Source organism: Tursiops truncatus, chromosome 3, assembly GCF_011762595.2.
Source record: "Tursiops truncatus isolate mTurTru1 chromosome 3, mTurTru1.mat.Y, whole genome shotgun sequence".
In the NCBI taxonomy this organism is placed as follows: domain Eukaryota; kingdom Metazoa; phylum Chordata; class Mammalia; order Artiodactyla; family Delphinidae; genus Tursiops; species Tursiops truncatus.
Window position 1 is genome coordinate 124,247,571 of NC_047036.1, and position 21,419 is coordinate 124,268,989.

Consider the following 21,419-nt stretch of genomic DNA (forward strand, 5'->3'; position numbering starts at 1 on the left):
ATGTGTAGGCACTCTGGTGGATAGCTCTAGATGAGCCCCTAGAGGGTTTACACCTTAAAGTGCCTACAATATAATCTCCATTGGAGCCCAAAGTTAACTAAAGTCTCAGCTGACATCGAACTTCAAATGCATGAAACCCCAATCTAGAACTGCCCAGCTGAGCCCAGTCAACTCACAGAATCCTAACAAATTATGTGTTAGCCACTAAATTCTGCAGTGGTTTGCTATGCAGGTACCACAATGATGTCCATTTTTACCTAACAAACCCAAGGCTTAGAGCTGACATCTCAAGGTCACAGAGCGAGTACTCTATGGTTGCTTGAACCTGCAGATGTGGACTGCAATACGGAGGACCTACTGTAAAGTTATAAATGAATTTTTGGCCCCTAATCCCAGAGGTATTCAAGGGTTACCTGCACTTAGGGGCAAGAACTCGGGATTTGGAGGGTAAAAATCTGGGTTTCTGTCTAGCTGTGTGACACTGAGAAATTACCTATGTAGACATCGAATGCTGCCTGCCATTTCAGTTAGCAAAGAATGGTGTGGCCGTCAAGCCATCAATCACTGCAGCTGTCCCTGAAGGTGCACCCTACGGGGAGTCAGGATGGAGAAAAACAGGATTACAGACCCTAGACGCTTACGGTACATATCAAAGGAATGATTTCAATAAGCCCAGATTCTCACATCTTCTCATACATAAAAAAGAGCTAAAGTCACTAATTTGACATGTCTGTTTTTTCTTTAATCAGCAGTAATATTTTCATGTTCAACTACCTGTTTTTGTTTTGCGTTTTGTTTTCTTTTGCAAAATCTCCTACATATCTTGGTTCCTCCCTTACCTCTTCAGAACAGTCCGTCGGAGATATCTGAGAGGCTGTCTCCCGGGCTCAAGTCCTCAGCAAGTGCGCTGAATAAAACATAATTCTCAACTTCCAGGTTGTGCATTTTTTTTCAGTCCATATCCTCTCTGAAGATAAGTTTTATAAGGAAAAAACAAAAAACGGGTTAAACTGACTCCTGCCCATACGTCACGGTGTCAGGGAGTTTTCAATGAGACAATGACGTGAAAACCCTTTAGAAACTATAAAATATTGTAAATTACGTGTAGGGACAATGCCACAAAAGTAGGGAAGGGCTTATTTAACATTGACATCTTTAACTGCCCCCCCCCCCCAAAAAAAAGATTTTCTGTTTTCAGGTGAACGAATTCTGGAAATATCGCTACTGGAACCTAGCTCGCTACTTTACAAAAGAGAAACGCGAAAACCGAAAGCTCACCCAAAGCCAACAAAAAACAAACCGCAGAACCACGAGCATTTATCCGGCGTCCGACGCTAGACGCTTTGGGCGTGGCGCCGCTGTCACGTGAATGAAGGACGCGCCCCCAGCGCGCTCCGAAACGCCACGCTTAACATGGCTGCCGGGCCTGGACACCCGCGCCCCACACCCAGCATGAGCATGGGGAGCGGGCCCAGCCCGGGATACCAACACTCCGGAAGTGCCCGAGGGGCGGCGGAAGCGGAAGCGCCCCGGCGGTGGGGGCCGCGGGAAGTGTATGTTGCGTTTCTCCCTCCCTCCACCACTACAACAAACGGAGGGCTGGCGTAGGTGAGGCGGCGGCCGGGTGGGCCGGGGGCGGGCGGCGGACTGCAGAGCCCGGGGTGCGTGCGGCGGGTGGAGGCGGCTGGATGGGGCTCTGCGGCCCCCGACCGCTCGGGCTCTATGTCTTCGGCCCCTTTCGGGCCTAGAGCTCCCCGAAGAGCCGGGATTGGGTTTGTGGTTCTTGGCCTTCTAGGCCCTGGTGACAGGGTTTGCCACCTTGCCTGAATCTGGTCCAAGATCCCAGGATACAGAACCCTCCCTGAGTCTTGATTTTCTCAACAAAATGGGGACTTTTGGCCTGGCCAACTTCTGGGACCCCATCCCACTCTGGGCGTCAGAAGTTCCACGATTTTAACGTTAAGTCAGTGTTTAAGCCCGTGTGTTAAGGACTGTAGTCAGCTTACTGAGGAGATGTTCTGAGCAGGACGCAGTGAATACATCTTTGAGAGGCGGCCAGCTAAGGGATCGGGAGCCCGGAGTTCTAGACTTACCTCGTCCACCGACTCACTCTCTGACCTTGCCCAGGTCCGTTACCCTCTCTGTGCCACGGTTTACGTATCTGTAAAACGAAGGTGTTGGATGCTTCTGATCCCCCTCCTAGCTCTAAAATCAGGTTCTCAACTCCCTTTCAAGGAATCTTACCTTAGAGACAGGCCAGAAAAGCATCTCTTCCCTGCATTTTGTGTAGCCAGGATGACTTATCAGAGGTGTCTACCATGTTTCTTTCCAGACGCCAAATCGGCCAAGGGCAACTGGCACTTCGTAAGGTTCCTGTGTTTCCTGTGTAGTGGAAAGCTCTGTCCTGAAGACTTTGTTTTAGAAACCTATACCAGCAGTGTAAAACACGCAAATGTGAAACATAGGAAACCTTTGTTTTTTATCTTAAAACTGCTATTAAATTGCTGGATTACCTTCCTATTTCTGGACTGGAGATTTCTCATCTGACAAACGAATAAGTTAGATTAGGTCACAGGTTCTTAATCCCCTTTCCCATAGTCTGCACGAATGAAGAATAAAATAATGGCTCCATAAAGCCATGATTTTCTGGGGGAGGGAAGAGGTGAGGTGTGGAGAGTACATATTATGTAGCCATATAGATTGAAAAATCTGTGCTTGTAATTTTTAACTTTTTTTGACAATTACTGGTCTAGGTTATCACTAAGGTTCTTTCTCTTTAAAATTTGTGATGCTGTGATTCTTATGTCCTCTTTGGGTAAAGAATATAGACTTGTGTGTTTGTTTAAATGACTGTGTGCCTGGAAGTACACACTTTAGTTAAAAAAAGATACACAATGGGAGAAGAAGGAAAAGCTAGATTACAGTAAGGAAAAGTGACATAGTGAAATAAAATTGAACTTGAACTAGAGTTAAAGACATGGATCCTTGTTTCAGCACTGGTATTGATACTTTCTGGGTTTGTGACTTTGGGCAAGGCAGCTTACCTCTCTGGTTCTTACTTTCCTTATCTTGGAAAATGAAAGATTGGACTGGATGACTCCTGGACATTTTCAGTACTATAATTCTGTTTTCTTATTTGTTTTTTATCTGACCAGCTTGGTGGATGTGGTGCGGCATTTCTTTAGGCAAGAGAGACTGTTCTAGGAAGTAGACATAGAAGATCTATGATGAGGAATGGTGTCAAATTGACATGCAATATTACATTGATATGAGCAAGCTGAAGCCAATAGAAACTGAAGAAGGGTGTTAGAAACCTGAAGGGCAGGGGAGCCCTTGACCAGATAGGATGATTGAAGACATTGGGAAGTTTTAAATGGGAGAGAGATATTTTTGGTGAGGTTAATGAAGGGGAATTTAAGTTATAGTAATTGAAGTGGCTGAGTTGTCAGAAACTGTTGGTAGAATCTGTCTCTACTGTGAGACTGTAAGCTTCATGGGAGGAAAGACTTTGTCACCACCTAGCACCTAATAGGCAATAAAAAAGTAGTCGAGTGAGTGGTTGGTTGGATGGACTGATGAATAGATAGAAAATAACAATTCTCTGGAGAAACTCCTTTTTAAAAAATTGCTATTAATTAGATACAGAATGGGGAAATTGATTCAGCATTGTGAAAGTTTCATAAAAGAAGAGGTCCCTAAGTTTTCTCATTAGTTGTAAGGTAAGTCGGTTTATCGCTGCCCTATAAAGTATGTTAGTAAGAGACAAACACGTACCTTGGAGGGTCCAGTGTGATCTGAGTAAGAGAGTAATTAGAAGAATAAGACAGGGATGAAAGAGGATGTTGACAAGATGGAACAGGTGTAAGAAGATTTCTAAGTTGTGCGTAGGGACTAAAAGAGTAGGTTTATATAGGACTTTTATAGGTATCAACGATTGTCAGAATTGTGTACAATACATGTTAAAACCTCTATAATGAAAGTAGAGAATAAAAAGGAAAATGATTTTTGCAAGCAAGGAAATGTTGGTGCTCCTCAACAAGAGGTTGAAGTAGCCTGGAGGGTTAAGGTTTAAAAGATAGGGATAAATCTGGGAGCAACCAGAATGAATTAACTTAGTAGAGGATAGTGTAGTCTAGTTTGGGATAGGAGGAGATTTGAACCGGCAGGTTGCAAGGAGAGGAGCACACCTATGTGTTAATGAGAAGGACCTTCCTTACCTTGTTGGGTTTCTCAAGTTTAAAGAATGCTCAGAAACAATTCAGGCTTACTACTTAGAACATACTTGGGCCACTAGGACAAAAGTGATGCTTCCTGTGGCTAAGGTCTGCTAAACAGCCAGCCACAGGATGACTGTAGGAGACCCAGGGCTGCTGTAGGCTACTGTGTGTGAGCCAAATTAGATGGACCACAAGCTCTAATTTGTGAAGGAGGGTGTGGTCAGCAGCAGTTCTATCAGAGCATCGAGAAGTGCATCTCCAAGCACTGGGGCATAGCTCTGGAATGTAGGCAGCCAGCCGAGCTGCAAAGGATTGACTTGATGACAGGTTGTATAGTGTAGGCTGAGAAATCTGAATCCCAGCCTGAACTCTGACACTTAATATAAGCCCTTGGCAAGTGACTTATACCCTGTGGTTCTGTTTGTCCATCTAAAAATTGAGGGACCAGCCTTGGATAGGGTCCTCTGGATGAGCTTCCATGTCTCTGTGAAGCCCCTGAAATTATATATGAGTCTGGGTGTGTTTTGTTTTTGTCTTGGGGGGATGTACAGCTTTCATATAGTCTCAGATGGGTTTGTGACCCACAAAAAATTAAGAACTGTGTGACCCTTTAAGTCTGTGAAGGACTCTTCACCTTTTAACTTTCTGGGATTCAAAATGATATTTCTTTGAGGTTTAGAATCTCAGCCTCCAGAACTTGCTGACCCTAAAAAATGACACCTAGTGCTGCAAAATGTAGTCTCTGCATATTTATACCCACTTGTTATTTATACTCACCTCTCCCTTACCCTCCATAACTCCTCTGCTAGGCCCGTTCCTATGTGTCATCTTTATCTACTGTTGATAACTGGAATTCCCTCTTTTCCTCTACTTGCTGCTGCTTTGGACCTTCTCTACCTTATTGAGTTTCTCAAGTGGTGAGTGGTGATATTTTGGAGATAGGGGTAGGAAGAAACCAAGACACAGAAGACCAGTCATGGCAGTTTTCTATTCTCACCTGCTTTTATCCCTCATCCCACTAAAAGACAAGCAATTGGGAGAGAACATGCACGTATAAGAGAGACTCTGTCATCACTAGGTCTCCGTCTTTCATGGTGTTTTCTTTTCAAACAGGGATACCAGGCCTCTGTACTCAGTGCCTGGGATGAAATGCTCTCAGCCTAGTCCAGTCATGTATTTCACTTAAGTGATGATGAAGCCAGCTTTAGTTGAAACAGTTGTGTGGGGTTTTTTTGTTGTTGTTTGTTTTTTTAAGTAGAGTTTGAATGGTGGTGAGGGCAAATAATTGAGTCCTTGAATGAGCCTTTTATCTCCTTAATATTGCCAGGGGCACCTACTTGGACTGGAGAGGACTGAGGAATTTCCTCCAGCTATGGGTCCTGAACTGTTAAAGCCCCTAGATGGAAGATGGCGGTCTTATCCTTTACCCCAACGTTCATCTCCACAAGTCCCTTTCCCACCGAAGCCTTGTAGCAGGGGAGTCACTACTCCACCTGCTGCCAAATAAATAGCTCTGTGATCAAGTTTTCAGTTCTAGATGTGATATGGGAACTATGTTACAATTTCACCTAAATTTTTGTTGTAGTCCTCTTAATTTAGGCCCTTTGGTAGTAGTGTTAATGCATAGTAGGTTAAATGGATCTTTGTGGGCTTGCTGGAGACTTAACCTAACCTCTCTATAATGTTGTATAATGTCATATCTGTGAGTAAATATTTTTGTAAGTTCTAAACAAGGGAACTTTATATAAACTCAGTGATATTTAAGGTGCAGTCTATTGGTTTAAAATTTCAAGTGTATGTTGTGCACTGGAGCTACTAAATCTGATTCACACAAAACCACAGTATTGCAAAATAAGGAGCAATAAAAGGTGGAGTCATAAGATGAGGGTGGAAATTATTAAGTGGTGTGGATTTGCTGAAGGAAAAGAAGGGGGAAGGGCCAAGAAGGATTTTCACTTAGAGGATGAAATCAAGAACGTGGTATCCATGAACGGTTAGAGTTGTCAAAGGTGAGGGTGTAAAAGGTGAAGCATGTGCTAAATAACATAGCTGGAGAATTAATCCATGGTTGGATTGGTCTGTACTGGTTTATAGCCTTGTCAGCGTATTTGAATGCCTCAGTGTAGCTAATTGTTATGTGTTCCTATTGGAGTAAAGTATGATTGCATTTTTGCCAGGGTTACAGGCTTGTTTCTGAGATCACTGAGTGCTGTGGTGGCAAAAATAGGAGCGTGAAATGGTTCTTAGCAGCCTTGCAGCTACTGGGCACATATGGAATAATGGAAAGACTGATGGATATTCACACATCAGACGTGTGATTTGTTATCACCCAGTGGCAGGAGATTGAGATTCTCTTCCTTTTCCTGGCAGAGACATGATCAATATAATACTATCCAAGTTGCTATGGGAGAAGCTAATGTTAGTTAAGTCTCACAGGGAGCTCAGAAGAGGAGTTTAGTAGGAGACGTTTTTTCAGAGGACTTAACGTTTAACTAGATTTTGAAGGCAGAATAGTGGTTTTCCAGGCCAAAAAAAAGAAGGAAGGGAAGGACATTAGATTTAATAGCTTACTAGGAATAAAAGATGAATGTTAAACAAATGGATGAACTGGGATACTGGTGTGGCTGGAGTGAGCAAGTGATAAGAAGTGAAAGATGAGATTGGAAAGGTGGCTTGGTCAGGTTGGAAAGATTTTATCCTCTGCAAACTAGGATTTCTTGTAGGCTGATTTGGTTTCTGTTTGATCATGTGTATTAAATTTCTTTAAAAACAAATTCAGTGAACTCATGTACATGTAGCTCATGTACCTACTCTTTGCAGAATTCCTTAAGTCCATACTACTAACTGCCTGTTGATATTAATCCATACACAATTCTAAAAACTTATTTCTTTGGTTTCCCAGGCCATAGCTGATTAGAAGCAGCAAATTAGAGGTGTGTGTGTGTTTGGGTGGAGTGCAGGGAGAAGCAAGCATGCTGACACCTGTCAGAAGTCACAGTGCATAACCTTTCAGTGAGGGGAGAAGAGACCAGAAAACACACACACACACACACACACACACACAAGAAATAAAAGAATTCACTTAGCCTTGTAGTTTGCTCCCATATGCTGCTGAAGCAAAGGAACCTCAGAAACTCCATATAGTTCAGGAGTCCTTGAGACTATATTGCAGAATATAATGTGTATTCAAATGATAACCTCAGGTCATCAAGAAAAGATTACACTTTTATTGCAACTCTGTAAGAAAATGGAAGCATGGGGTCCACTTTAGAAACTTTTGATAGTAACAGATTATAATAAAGAAAAAGCATTGGTGCATAAAAGGGAGCAAACACTTTAATCCAGAGATTGACAGATTTGCGACAGCAGTTATTTGCATCACTGTAGCATGATTAAGCTCTGAACTCTACAGTTCTCTCACTTTGAATCCAGATAAGTTTTCCGAATTTTACCAGAGATAATTGATAATGCTGTTTAAAGGACACTGTTTTCACATAGTTCCCTCTTAACCTGATCTGCAAAATAAAACAAACCTCTGGGCAGAAGTTCGCTCATCTGACTTCTATGTTATTTCCCCCACTCCGTTCCTCTTCCTTTCTCTTCTTCCTTCCTCACTAAAGCTTATTTTAAAAACAAACAAAACATACATCTGATACATAAGTGAATTAACCTCTGCTCCTTAATACTTATGGGAGAGGGTGAGGGAGAAGGGTTGTTTGATTCTTCCTCTGAAATTGCATGTAAAATTAAGTAGTTTTTTTGGTTATTGCTTTTTGTGGAGAAGGTTAATAGTTTTTTTTTTTTTTATCAAATTCGTAAAGGGATATGTGACCCACCAGTGAAATCTGATCCCCTCACTTTATAGGTGGGAGAAGGAAGAATTTAAAAGGTGATTCAAGTTCATAGAAGTAGTTTGTGGCAGATCCAGGACTAGAATCCAAGAGTCTTCTCCTTTCTGCTGTGTTGGGGCAGTCCTAGAATCACAAGCGCCTGGAGTTGGAAAGGGTTTTGTTTGTCTAGTTTAATCTTATCTTACATATGAGGAATTTGATGCTTGGAGAAATTGAGTGAATTAGCTAGGAAGCAACAGAGTACGAATAGAATCCAGGACTCCTGATTCCTTGGATTTTTGCTCATTCTAAGTAATGCATTTTTATCTCTACTGCTGTTCAGAAAAAAGATGTTCTGTGCCTTTTCGTGTAGTATTTTTATTAATTTGAATGTAGTCTGTACCATTGTAATAGCACTACCTTTGTGTGTCTGTATTCTAAAATAAACATTGTTTTACCAAGATAATTTCTGCATCTGGGTTTCGTGTGTTCTAGTCTATTCTAATCACTGCTTGCTTTCAGGTCTTTGAACTCAAGTAACCAAAAGGAGAGATTTGCTCTTTGATACTGGAGATAACGCAGCAATGGGCCCACGAAAGAAAAGTGTTAAAACGTGTCTCATGAACAATGATATTCCTGAAGAGACAATATCAGATGAAACAAAGGACTATATGAATCAACTTTCACATGAAGTGCTTTGCCATATTTTTAGGTAAGATTTTGTTTGGTTGATTTTAACCTACATGGAATGTATAGTATGTAGGAGCAAATGCTAGAGCTATGCTGTCCAATGTGGTAGTCACTAGCCACATGTGGCATTTAAATTAAATTAAATTAAAGATCCAGTATGGCTAGTGGCTACAGTATAGGACAGTACAGACAGTGAAGATAGAGAATATTTCCTTTATTGGAGAAAGTTTTATTGGGCAGCCATTATCTAGACTGTGTTAACATTCCAGGCTTCTTGGAATTCTTACTGACTGATAGATTTGTTGACTTTTATTATTACAGTACCTTGTGTGTATGATATAAGGCAGTGTTTCTGACTTTTGGATTACAGTCCACAGTGAGAAACACTTTTGCTCTGTGTGCACATAAACGAAAGGAAATGAAAAAAGTTTTGTGAAATAATACCCATCATTGGTATATGCAGTGCACACATTAAAGTTGTTTTGAGGTAAATTTTTTTCAAAATCCTTTTTTAAAACTATATATATATATATATATATATATATATATATATATATATATATATAAAAACAACCAATGAAACCCTTTCATTATAGTTTCTCCTGCTCTCTTCTTTCATTATCCACTCAAATAAACGCATCCTAATATACTTTGTCTCTGGAATGAGAGACCAGAGTTTGATCCTGAGTCTCTCATTTACTATCTCTGGACCAGTGATAGATATAAAGATGTTATTATAAGGATTCAATGAGATAATGCTTTTAAAGCACTCAATACACTGCATGGCATAAACACTTGGTAAGTGTTAATGGTTATATTGTGTTTGCCTTTTTTCATATTGCTGCATGGTCTTCATAATTATCATTTTAGTCACTGCTTTCTATTCCACTGACTATGAATGATAATTACCTTTTCTTGTATTCTTTTGTCTCTGTTGTTTCTAATTTTTCTCTTATATAATGCAACTAATTTATCTAAGCATCTGAATTTTCCATTATTTTAGATTATTTACCTAGGGGAGATTTCCATATTTGAAGTTCCTAGAAAAGTTTTGAATTTTTAAAAAATTACTGAATATTTGCAGATTAAGAAGTTTTAAAATCGTGATAGCAGAGTTATTTTAGGGAACTATGGGCACTTTATTTTTCTTTTCCAGTATAAATTTGTATTAGTCTTTATCTTCTGCAGTTTGTTATTATGTGACACAGTTTTTTGTTCAGTTCTATCTGGGAATAGAAGGCCCAATTAAACTAATAGACTTCTTTTTTTAACATAACAGGATAATACTAAAGTTCATCTGGCAGGAAAAATTCTGTAGCCAAAATTTTTCAGAAAAAGAGTCTAACCCTACTAGATGTTCAAATGTATTCTAAAATACACAATTATTAAAGATTTGGTACGGGAGAAGATAGCCAGACAGTTGGGTAAAACAAACTCCATATATAGGCTCCATATGTAGATTCAAATATACGTGGGGATCTAGTTTATGATAAACTTGGTATTCACATCAGTGAGGAAAAGCTGAGTGGATTATTCAGTGATGATGTCACAACCGAAAAACATTTGAAGAAAATAATAAAAGCATGTTCTCTCTCTCATATCTGACAACTATATTCTAAATGTATCAGTGAATTAAACAATGAAGCTATTAAAATACTAGAGGAAAGCATAGGTAAAATTGTTTCTAGGGATGTGTGTTAGATGTTTGTTGACTAATGGTAGGGCATATTATGAACAAATTTGATCATATTTTAAATTGAGAGTGGATTTGATTTTGCGGTTCAAACAGAATATAACAGTAGAAGGAGTGGAATCAAATAGAAGGACGTTACCCTGGTTATAATGAAAAAAACATGCAGCAAATTGGCAGAATGTAAGGAGAACTGTGAACTAAGCTGAGTACTTGAATATGGTATTCTAAAAATAAACATTTATTTTTAGGCTTCTAAAGTTTTTATCTGAGGACTCATTTTGTAGTCCTGTAATAACCATTTAGCATGTTTTCATGAAACAAGAAAAACCATGGCTTCCTTAAAAGAAACTTAATCTTTGCTGTACCTGCCATGTTAAACACATCTTTTCGAAAATATGTTTGATCTGCCTTTTGAACTCCAGCTTTTTGACTATGTATCTGTGGAGTAAAAATACATTCTTTTTCTGAGGGCAAATATAAGATAATCTCCATAAGATTACTGATGTTTGTATTTCAAGGGAGTGTAATATTAACTCAGGCAAATACTTTGGATAAAAATCAGTGATTTGTGGAAAAAAGTTTTAGTGGCAAAACTTGATTTAGAAAACAAATTCAGTTTTTCATTGTTTATAAAGTGTATAGTTATATAGTTTCTGAAAAGTATCCTCATATCTAAGTTATGGAAACTGTAAATTAAGTTGGCAATAATGCTTTTTTGGTAGAGAATTTGACTTTATTTTATTCTCTTTATTTAAATAGTTATAAAAGAGAATGCAGAGGGGCCAGAGGTAGAAAAAAAATAGAGCAGAGAAATATTCAGCAGGTATACCTGGACTTTCCTTTAGAATTAGCTTAATTTTTAGGAAATAGACCCAACTGTTGACATCCTTGCTCTTCCTCTCTCAAATTATTTAGCTGTTGACTTTTTTCTGGTTAACTTTTCTGAGCCAATTTCACCACTTGTAAAGTGGAGTAACAATAGCACCTACTATATCAATGAGAGTTGTATCAGGAAACAAGATACCCTCGGCTGGAATTTGAAGATAACTTAATGAAGGGATCATTCAGAGAGGTGTAGGTAGGGTTAAGGGAACAGGAAGAGATGCTGAAGATTCATTCAGCTAGGGGACTAGCAATAGCAGAAAGCCTTTGCCCTGCCTTCCGTTGGCCAAAGTCACCTCATAGTCAGAGGGGTGGGGAACACAGCAGAACAGAGAAGGGAAGAAAAAGGATTGGGGGAGGGCTGTGTTGCAAACAGGAAAAGAACCTAGCTTGTAAAAGTTGTGAAACAGTGACTGTAGTACAGTGTCTGTGACACAATACCAGCTCAATAAAGGGTAGCTTTTGCCTTTTTTTTTTTTTTAATTAACCTAGGTCTGTTGAGAGAGAGAGATATATATTGGTATTACTGGAAACAACAAAAGTAGAGGTTAGTTGAAAAGCTTCATGAAGGAAGAGATAACAGGGGAGGTCGGAAAAAAGGAAATTGTAATTCAGATGAGTGTTTTTCACTTAATGCTTATGCAATACTTTTATTAGAGTATGTGATTAAAAGGTAAAAGATCTAGGGGAAAATGTACACTATAAACTTAGTATACATATTTGTTCAAATTGATCAGTTCTCTGATCTTTTGTACATTCCCTTATCACTATACCTTGAAATGTACTGAGATTTTTTTATCCTTCCTTTTTTTTTTTTTTTTTTTTGAGATTTTCTTTGTCCTTAAAATCAAAAGGAAAAAGGCAGGATTTATCACATGCTCTGTGGAGGGAGCTCCACACTTTATTTGGATGCTTGAGTATTTGCTGATTTTTTTTTTTTTTTAGTAAAAAGGTATGTATGCATGTTAATCTTAAAACTCGGTGAATATTACTACAGTCTTATTTTATTTGAGGGGCAGGAGAATGGAGGAAGGAAAAAGTAACCTGTCAGTGAGATGAAGTACTTACCCACTTGATAAATATGAGTTTCTTTCTCTTACAAAGGTACCTCCCTCTGCAGGATATCATGTGTATGGAATGTCTTTCCCGGAAGCTAAAGGAAGCAGTCACCCTATATCTGAGAGTTGTGAGGGTAGTGGATCTTTGTGCAGGGCGATGGTGGGAATACATGCCGAGTGGTAAGTAAATTTAGCCTGTAATGTACAGTGGAGCCCCACTGGAAACTACTAATAACGTTCCCATGAAAAGCTACTTGTTACTTTGGGATAGGCAATCTAGGCACCTTGTAGGTAGGGAGGCAGGATTTTATCTAAATTTTTTAGGTTAGTTTAGGTTGATGAAATGAGTTTTGCCTGAGGCTTTACTGTTTTAGTGGTCTGTTTTCATTTCCTACTCCTTAAGAAACTACATCATTCTATTCCACAAATATATGATTGGAAAATACATATTGAGACTTTGATTAGCTAAGTATATGTCTATCACATTTGACAAAGTGTCCTTTCTTCCATGATGCAGATTTTCATGCACCCTCTGGTTAAACAGATATTTATCAATTTTTGTAAAGCTGCTCTAGTTGTAGGTCACAGAAATTGCACTTCTGGAACTTTCATTTCTTTAGCACTTTTAAAAGGCCTGTGCTAGGTCTTGGAGATTTCTCAAATAATGCATTGGCCTTGCGTGTGAAGAACTCAAAGTTAGTACCCTAACCACAACAAATGGACCTCAGGTAAGGAGACCACCAGAAAAGACAGTTCATAACTTTAGTTAAGCAGAGCACACCTCAAAGGGGAGAAATAATATTAAGGGCTAATCAGGCTTCTTTTCAGTTAACACCAATCTGTTAATTATTCTGCTTTAGTTAATGTTGTTTAGCAATTTTGAATATCTTTTTAAACTACCTTTCATCAACAATATTCAGATCCTGATATTTTGAAAATGTGATTAAGCTGTGGTGCTGGGCAAAGGGGAGGGGTCCTTAATAGAAGTGAAGGGCTGAGGAGATAATTGTCTTCTTCTGTTCTATTGTGTGGAACAGAACAGACTGCCTCTGAAATACTGAGATATTGTACAGTTTGGGGTGCTGCATAAGCTTTCAAGAGGGTCATCAGTCAACTGATAACTCTTATCAGTTGGCCGGAGTTATCACTATATCTTTTTGTGCAGAACATTGCAGAGACTTGAGGCTAGAACACAGCTTGATGGGAAGCAAAGCACATCTGTCTTCAAATACTTTAAAGAAACTATCGTAAGGGAAAAGCATTCATCATATTGCAGAGACAGCAGGAAAGAAAAAATCAGGGCAATGTGGAAAGGACTGTCATTTCTTTTATTAGATTTTCTTTAACGGAGGTTAGGCCAGTAGGAAATATGGACATGGGGTTAATGCACTACATAAAGAGATAGGATAGCAGAGCTCCCATGTGGTGCAATCTTACAATTAAAATCTCTGCCCCGTATCAAATTAGAGAAGAATTTGTCTGCACATTGCTGGCTTCTTTTAGACTGTGATAAATACCTGTGAGCCCAAGACTTCCCATCACTGCAACAAATATAAAAGAGAGTCAAAGCAAAGTCTCTATGGCCTAGAATAAGGTCTTACTAACCCTGCTTTGCTAATGCCACCTTGGTCTCGTCTCTGGAGTTTATACCCTGATTCTCTATATAATAATGCTAAATAAGGTTTTTATATAGCACTTTTCGGTTTACATATATGATCTCCTTGGACTCTCACACCATCTCTGTAAAGAAGGTGGAGAGAGGCAACGTGTAATGTACAACAAGAGAGGATGGACATTGGCAAAGGTCACATTCATTTTTTACATTTTTAAATAGGGTGATAAACCTTTTCATTGGGTTGTGAGAGTAGATATGTAAAATGATTAACACATTGAATCGTTTAGTAGAGTTACTGTATAAGACAATAATAAGAACTGTTATTATAATTAGAGAGACCAGGTAATCTCTTGAGGTCCCTTCTTACTCTTCATTTTTTTGTGAATCTGAAGCTAACATAGCATCTAGACTAGCCCTGTACAAGCAGAACAACTTTTGAAAACTGTAGTAACACTTAATGGTTTGGGACTTCATTTTTATTCTTGAAAATTAATATTTTTATTTATCATTAGTGAGTAGACAGTTAGCTTTCTGGTGGCCTCTATTAAAAACAAAAAGTAAGATAATGAAGTATCATCAGTATGAGACTTATCTCCTTACTTACCGCACCAGCAACTTGTACTGTGGAAGTAACCTGTATCTTTCTCCTCCCATCTGGTTGTTTCCCACTGTGGAGCACAGCTGGCCTCTCAGATAAATAGTTTTCTGTCAGTTCAGCATCCTTGTAGTTTGGATTGCTTATGCTCTCTTAGCTAACTTGCATCCGTCTTTTTCAAAAGAATGAGTTGTCTAAAATGTCCTGGGAATGATAGTTAAACACAGGATAAAGTAATTATTGGGAAATGGGTAACTAAGAGAACGCAGTTTGAGATGGGATTTGGGTTAGAACTGTGAGCTTCCTGAAGATGGGGATCCTATCTTACTTATTTTTTTAGTTGTGACCTCTATAGAGCCTAGAGGTTTTATGGACCAGAGAGTACCTTTGGGGGAGGAAGGTGGTGGCCAGAAAGGTTGTCCGTCCTCTCACATCAGTCAAGTAGGTCCAAGTCATCTGGTTTAAAAGTGTGTTGTTCTTAGTTGAAGATTTATGTGCCTTAAAAGCAGGAGCAACAACAAAAAAGAAAATAGTAAATTAAAAGTTTCAGCTGTAAAGTATCAACTCAGAATAAGTGGTGTTCCTGACACATTTCCTCTGTTACTAAGGGAAATATTTTCTGTTTAACCATTTGTTCAGCTGTAGTGTTAGCCTTATGAAAATTTAAAAAGGAAATCTTTTTTGTTGTTGTTTTAACTTTTGATAAAAATTACAAGTGCCTATAAATTTTGACCAACAGAAAGATGAACTTGGCTCTAAATACTTGTGAACTTCTTAGGCTTCACAGATTCCAGTTTTCTGACACTATTGAAGAAGATGCCAGATGTTGAACAGCTATATGGCCTTCACCCTAGATACCTTGAGAGGCGAAGGGTACGGGGCCATGAGGCTTTTAGCATTCCAGGAGTTCTGGAAGCTTTGCAGGCATGCCCAAACTTAGTGGTGAGTGCACCTGGTTGAACATTTGACATCAACTAATTGATGAAATATTAAATTAAAAGAATGATAGAACATGTTCAGTCACATGAAAATTTCATCCACAACGAACTTTTAAGTTCCACTGCATGCTTAGCATCTTATGATACAGAAATAGAAGCTTTAGATGCTAAATTAAAAGCCTTTCTTGTGTTTGCTTTGGCATTATTCTGTAGGGTGTGGAAACTTCTCATTTGGAATTGGTAGAATCTATTTGGACATACATGCCACATGTTCATATTTTGGGGAAGTTTCGTAATCGTAATGGAGCATTTCCAATTCCTCCTGAAAATAAACTGAAAATTCCTGTAGGAGCCAAAATCCAAACTTTACATTTAGTTGGTAAGTACATGTTTCTTGGGTTGCTTGTGACTCCTTGAAATGCCATACAACTGAATATTCACTGAAAGGAAACAATGAGGATTTTAGAAACGGCTTTGCTGATTGATGATGGTAAAAGAAATGCTTGTGAGACTTGTATACAATTTTAGATTTCCCATTAAAGGGCCCCAGGGAGTGGGGGGTTGGCGGCAGACAGGTAGGTGAGAGAACTACTATTTCACAACCAATCTGATCCCGTTTTGATAGGCAGTTTGGGTAGTTTTGAAAGTTGTTGGGGTTTTTGTGTTTTTGTTTTTTGTTTCTTTTTTGTTTATAGAATGGATTTGGGGTAAAATGTGGATTGGGCATAGAATATAACTGTCTTGTCTGGATCTGTCTCACCCTTGCTACCCTTGGGTTCCCTAGTCGGAGCGACCACCATCATGGTAGATGCTAAATGTACCTTTGTGAGTTTTGCATCTTGAGTCCTAATCTGTACGTCACTTCTTCTGCTTTTCTTCCTTTGGACTAATCCTCAGTTAGTACAGTGTTTATGCATAGTTCAGTACTAAAGCCAACTATGTTTTTTTGCGTGGACCAGGTTAAGGAGTAATCCTTACAGTAGGAGCATTCTGCAGAATTTAGCTTTCAAAGAACCAACAATTTAAGTACTCCCAATTTTGCTTTCTCTAGTTGCTATTGCTAGCAGGGCTTCTACTGACTCAAGGTTAAAAGTTATATTAAACTGGTTTTGCCAGCTACTGCTTTTTAAATGCCATCACCCTGGATCCTTGTATTTCTCTCCGAGAATTGTGTCACTTCTTGGCTGTTCCCTAGTCTACAGTGTTTAGACTCTTGGACAGGTTCCTCAAACTGCTTCGTACCATAAAAATTTTCAAGTTACCCATGCTCTGTCTCCTTCCATATCTCCTGACTTATCCTCCCACTCTACAACCCCTTTCTTCCAGAAATGGTCCTCTGCAGGTATGATTCCTAGTAACTCTGGAAGAGTTAGAGTTGCAAGAAAAACTTGTGTGTATAAAATGTAGAAGTACTTTTTAAATCCCATCTTCCCATATGCCTTTTCTAAAGAAATAATAGTCTGTTTATTGTTTTCTTAAACTGTTCTTTACAAGCCTGTTTTAAATAAGCTTATCTTCCTACGTGTTAATTAGGTAATTTGTTCTGATGAAAATATACAGGAAGGATATATTGTTAACTTGAAAAATAGACTATTGAACTTATACACAGAATACAGTCTTTTAGTGGTTTTCTTGTTTTTTATTTTTTTGTATATATGCTTTAGGGGTGAATGTTCCTGAAATTCCTTGTATCCCAATGCTAAGGCACCTTTACATGAAGTGGGTAAGACTCACTAAACCACAGCCATTCAAAGATTTTCTTTGCATCAGCTTACGAACTTTTGTCATGAGGAACTGTGCAGGTAAGGGTACATAGTTGTGGAATTATACATATACTATTCTAAAAATGTCCTAAAGCAAACTCCATAGCTACATTTGTAAGTGAAATTATATTATGCTATTACTGTTTATGTCTGTAACTTACCTTATGAAGGTAAATGTACTTTTTGTTTTAAAGACAGTAGACATATGATTTTTCTTTGACCCTTAGCAGAAAAAATAAGGTGTCAAAATGTCTCTACATATTTCTTATAGGCACTTTTTATAGGATTGTTTTAATAAATTTTTTTTACTTTCTTTGTCTCTGGCCTCCTGATCATTCTGCATGTAAATAGTTGTCTGACCTAATCTACCTTAAAGCATAAAACACTGCTTTTATGATACTACTTTTCTGTTCTGAAACCTTCAGTACTTCTGTTGCCCTAGTGTGTCAAGTGGGAACTGTTCTGCTTCAGAATTCATAATACCCAGGGCCCCTCTTGATATCCTTATTTCAGACTCCTTTCTAAGGTACTCCTTTTATTGTCAGGCCTGCCTACTCACTGTTCCCAAACAGCCATACCAGCTTTCGCCTGAGTGTTTTTCCGTATTATTGTTTCCTTGTCCTGCGATTTACACTTCCTTCTTCCTCTTCACTTGTATACATTTTTTAAGTTTTGTTCTTCAAACTTTCTTTTTTCTTTTTTATGTAGTATATCGGATCTTATTTTTGTACCTGATATGTTCTGCCTTTTTATCTCTTTTATAATTATTCATGTTAGTTTTATGTTTGCGTCAGTTGCAAGCTCTTTGATGGATAGGATCCTATCTTTTGTAATCTTCCATAACACCTAATATAACACTGGTCACATAGAGAGATGTTTAAGTCATTGAGCTGTTTGTTAGAGTGAAGGATCAAATTTTCAACTTGCCTTTTCCCCTTATTTATTTTGAGCTCAAAACTATTGAAACTTCAGGGAATTTACAAAAAATACTAAATCTCCAACGTTACTGAAAAATCCTTATGCTGAATAAGTATGTGGTTAACAGACTAATACTCTTTCCAATGAGAGGTATAAATCGCAGAGAGCCAGCCACTTGGCTGTCATTTTCAGACATAGAATTTATAAGTTATTCATTTCAGTTGCTGATTTGAAAAATCATCTTTATAATTTACATTGTTCCATTGAAATTGTCTTTCTCCAGGACCCACAAACTCCTTGAAATATGTCCCTTTAGTAACAGGCTTAGCCTCTGCCCGCAACTTGGAACATTTGGAAATGGTTCGAGTTCCTTTCCTTGGAGGTCTTATCCAACATGTAGTTGAAGACAGTTGGAGATCAGGTATTCATTTTCCTTTAGTTACTAAATATTTTAAAAAATCAGTTTAAAATTTAGTAAGCTTTTATTTAGCTTCTCTTCTGAGTCTTTATAAAAGAAAATGCTTGTTAGTAATTGTATTTTCTGTCTGATGTATTTAGTGAAGAATAAGTAACCATGAGTGTGGCCAGTATTCATTTCCTTTTTATGCAGTGTTAAACCTTCTCAAAATAGTAGAGTGATAAGGCATGTTTTCTGGCTTGTTAATACTTATTGCTTAGTTAATAACTCATGTTATATTTGGACTCTTTCTGAGAGATGTTAACAGAGATATCCTAGTGCCTTTTGCTGGGAAGAGAGGTTTTTTGACTTAGACAACTTAGTTCTACAAAAGAACTTAGGCATTAGTAATGTTAATCTAACATTTGCTTAATACTTATAGTATATAAAATGTTTTCATGTTTAACAGTTGGATATTAGGTCCATCCATCAGATGTTGGCTTTTAAAAGAAAAAAAGATTTTACTTTCTAGCTCCCATAATTATATTTTAAATGATCATATGTAGCATAACGTGCTCCACGTTAATTATCTCCTCACTGCAACAAAAAGACCAAGAAGTTTAGCTATATAGATAATTAATAGTTGGGATCAGAAAATGTAACTGTGAATATCCAAAATATAAATGAAAAATTATCTGGTACCATTGGTAACAAATAGACATTCTCATTAATACTGTTAAAATATGAGTAAGTACATTTTTAGCATTTTGTCAGTTAATCAAGTCTGGTACAAATACACTTCATTAGATTGTGTGAAGGGGATGGAGACTTCCTCAAGATCAACAGCATAATTTTTTTTTTTTTTTTTTTTTTTTTTTTGTGGTACGTGGGCCTCTCACTGTTGTGGCCTCTCCCGTTGCGGAGCACAGGCTCCGGAGGCACAGGCTCAGTGGCCATGGCCCACGGGCCCAGCCGCTCCACGGCATGTGGGATCCTCCCAGACCGGGTCACGAACCCGTGTCCCCTGCATCGGCAGGTGGACTCTCAACCACTGCGCTGCCAGGGAAGCCCAACAGTGTAATTTTTATTCCATGGCTCTAGCTAACAGGGTAAAATCAGAAAGGAAAAGAATGCTTGGTGTCAGTTTATTTACCTCTTGTAAAAATAAAAAGTAAAAAATAAACTTAAAAAATGAAAGGAAAAGAAGACCACAGTGCAGTCATTCATTAGAAGACCTGGAGAGAGGTACCAAAAGCTAAGAGTTTGCATAAAGGGCCTAAAAGAGCAGCAGAGACTTTTCTTCCCTAATAAGTGTTTAAGAATGACTCCACCTTATATTTTACTTAAGGAGCCAGCATACCTTACACAATAGTTAATTCCAGATGATTCATAGATCCAAATGTAAAAAATACAGTTTTTAAAAGAAAACTCAGGAGAACGTCTTCTTGACCTCTGGTAGTCAAAGATTTCTTAAATAGTATACCAAAGAACACTTAGCATAAAGAAAAAAATTGGTAAACTGTGCTAACGATTTTTTTGTTCATCAAAAGGCATGAGTAAGAGAGTAAAAAGCCAAGCTATAGAGTGGGAGAAGCTATTTGCAATACAGCTGACAAAGGACTTGTATCCAGAAAGAACTAAAATTAGTAAGAAAAAGTCAGAAAACACAATAGGAAAAATGGGAAAACATTTTGAATAGAAAAAATTTCACAAAAGAGGATATCTAAATGGCCAGTAAACATGAAAACAGGATAAATTTCACTAATCATTAGGGAAATGCAAATTAAAACCACAATGTGATATACAAGCACTAAAATGATTACGCCTAAACAGTTATCATCTAAAGTATGTAGAAATGCTTTACTGACAGTGCTGTGGTCAAATGGAAGAATTATTGTTTTTGTTCCTTTAACTAGGTGGTTTTAGAAATTTGCACACTATTGTTTTGGGAGCTTGCAAAAATGCACTTGAAGTAGATCTTGGTTACCTCATCATCACTGCTGCCCGTAGGTATGTTTCCTCTTCCCATTGTTTCTTTTGTCTTAGAATTATGTTTTTTCCTGTTTTATAAAAATTGGTGGGAATATGTGTTTGAAGTTTGAGGCATGCCTTTTTCAGATTTAAAATACAAAGGAGTTGTTTAAATAGCAGTAGGTTATCACTTAGTGGGAGTCTTCTGTTACAACTGATGACCAACTGAGCTGCACTCCAGACCTAGCAAGCTTTGAATGGGTGTGGTCTCATCAGAGAAAAGCAGTCAATTATCTGGAAGTGCCTGAGACTCCAACAGAAGTCAGCATTGATGCTTTGGTGTCAGCAGCCGGCTCAGGAGCCATTGTTTTAACCTCCAGATGGTTTTCCCAGTTGTTTTAGTTAGTTGGTGATAATATTTGCTATTCAGAAATCAGTGTTGTAAGTCAGCTTTTTCAGAGTCCTGACCTTTAACATCTTTATATTTTTAACCTATTTTCACATCACTTTATGCCATGTTTATTATTTCCTACATATCAAAAGTCTACCTCTACTTTTACTTTTATAATACTTAAATTGAATTAACCATTTTTCAATTTATTAAAAAACAAAACTCTTACTTTCCATCAGTAGAATATTAAGAATATAAATACAACAAAACTCTATCTAAGTTTAAGTGAGTAAATATTGTTACTTACTATAGAACTATACTCTTTGTTTAAATGGGACTTAATACTAGCCTAAAAAAGATATTAAAGAAATGCAGATTCTTGCCTTGACTTAATCAGGTTTAAGAAAGTACCAGAAAGGATATAAGATTATAACAGTGTAACTCATTATTATTTACTGTAA

The 21,419-nt window shown here is 38.0% G+C and overlaps 1 protein-coding gene across 9 annotated transcripts in view; it reads left to right on the forward strand.

Annotated features, from left to right (window-relative positions):
- The first annotated feature begins 1,460 nt into the window (after nt 1–1,460).
- The window catches only part of FBXO38 (F-box protein 38), a 52,099-nt gene continuing 32,140 nt past the window's right edge, over nt 1,461–21,419 (forward strand). For 7 of the 9 annotated variants that reach the window (XM_019924674.3, XM_019924677.3, XM_019924678.3 and 4 more), the window contains exons 1-8: nt 1,462–1,608; nt 8,570–8,759; nt 12,417–12,550; nt 15,359–15,522; nt 15,732–15,897; nt 17,183–17,320; nt 18,483–18,620; nt 20,513–20,606. In XM_019924674.3, coding sequence (XP_019780233.1) covers nt 8,632–8,759; nt 12,417–12,550; nt 15,359–15,522; nt 15,732–15,897; nt 17,183–17,320; nt 18,483–18,620; nt 20,513–20,606 — 962 coding nt within the window. In that variant the 5' untranslated portion in view covers nt 1,462–1,608; nt 8,570–8,631. Of the gene's footprint in view, nt 1,609–1,684; nt 2,128–8,569; nt 8,760–12,416; nt 12,551–15,358; nt 15,523–15,731; nt 15,898–17,182; nt 17,321–18,482; nt 18,621–20,512; nt 20,607–21,419 lie in introns of those variants that run through there. The other 2 variants (XM_019924671.3, XM_019924672.3) reach the window with 2 other exon arrangements.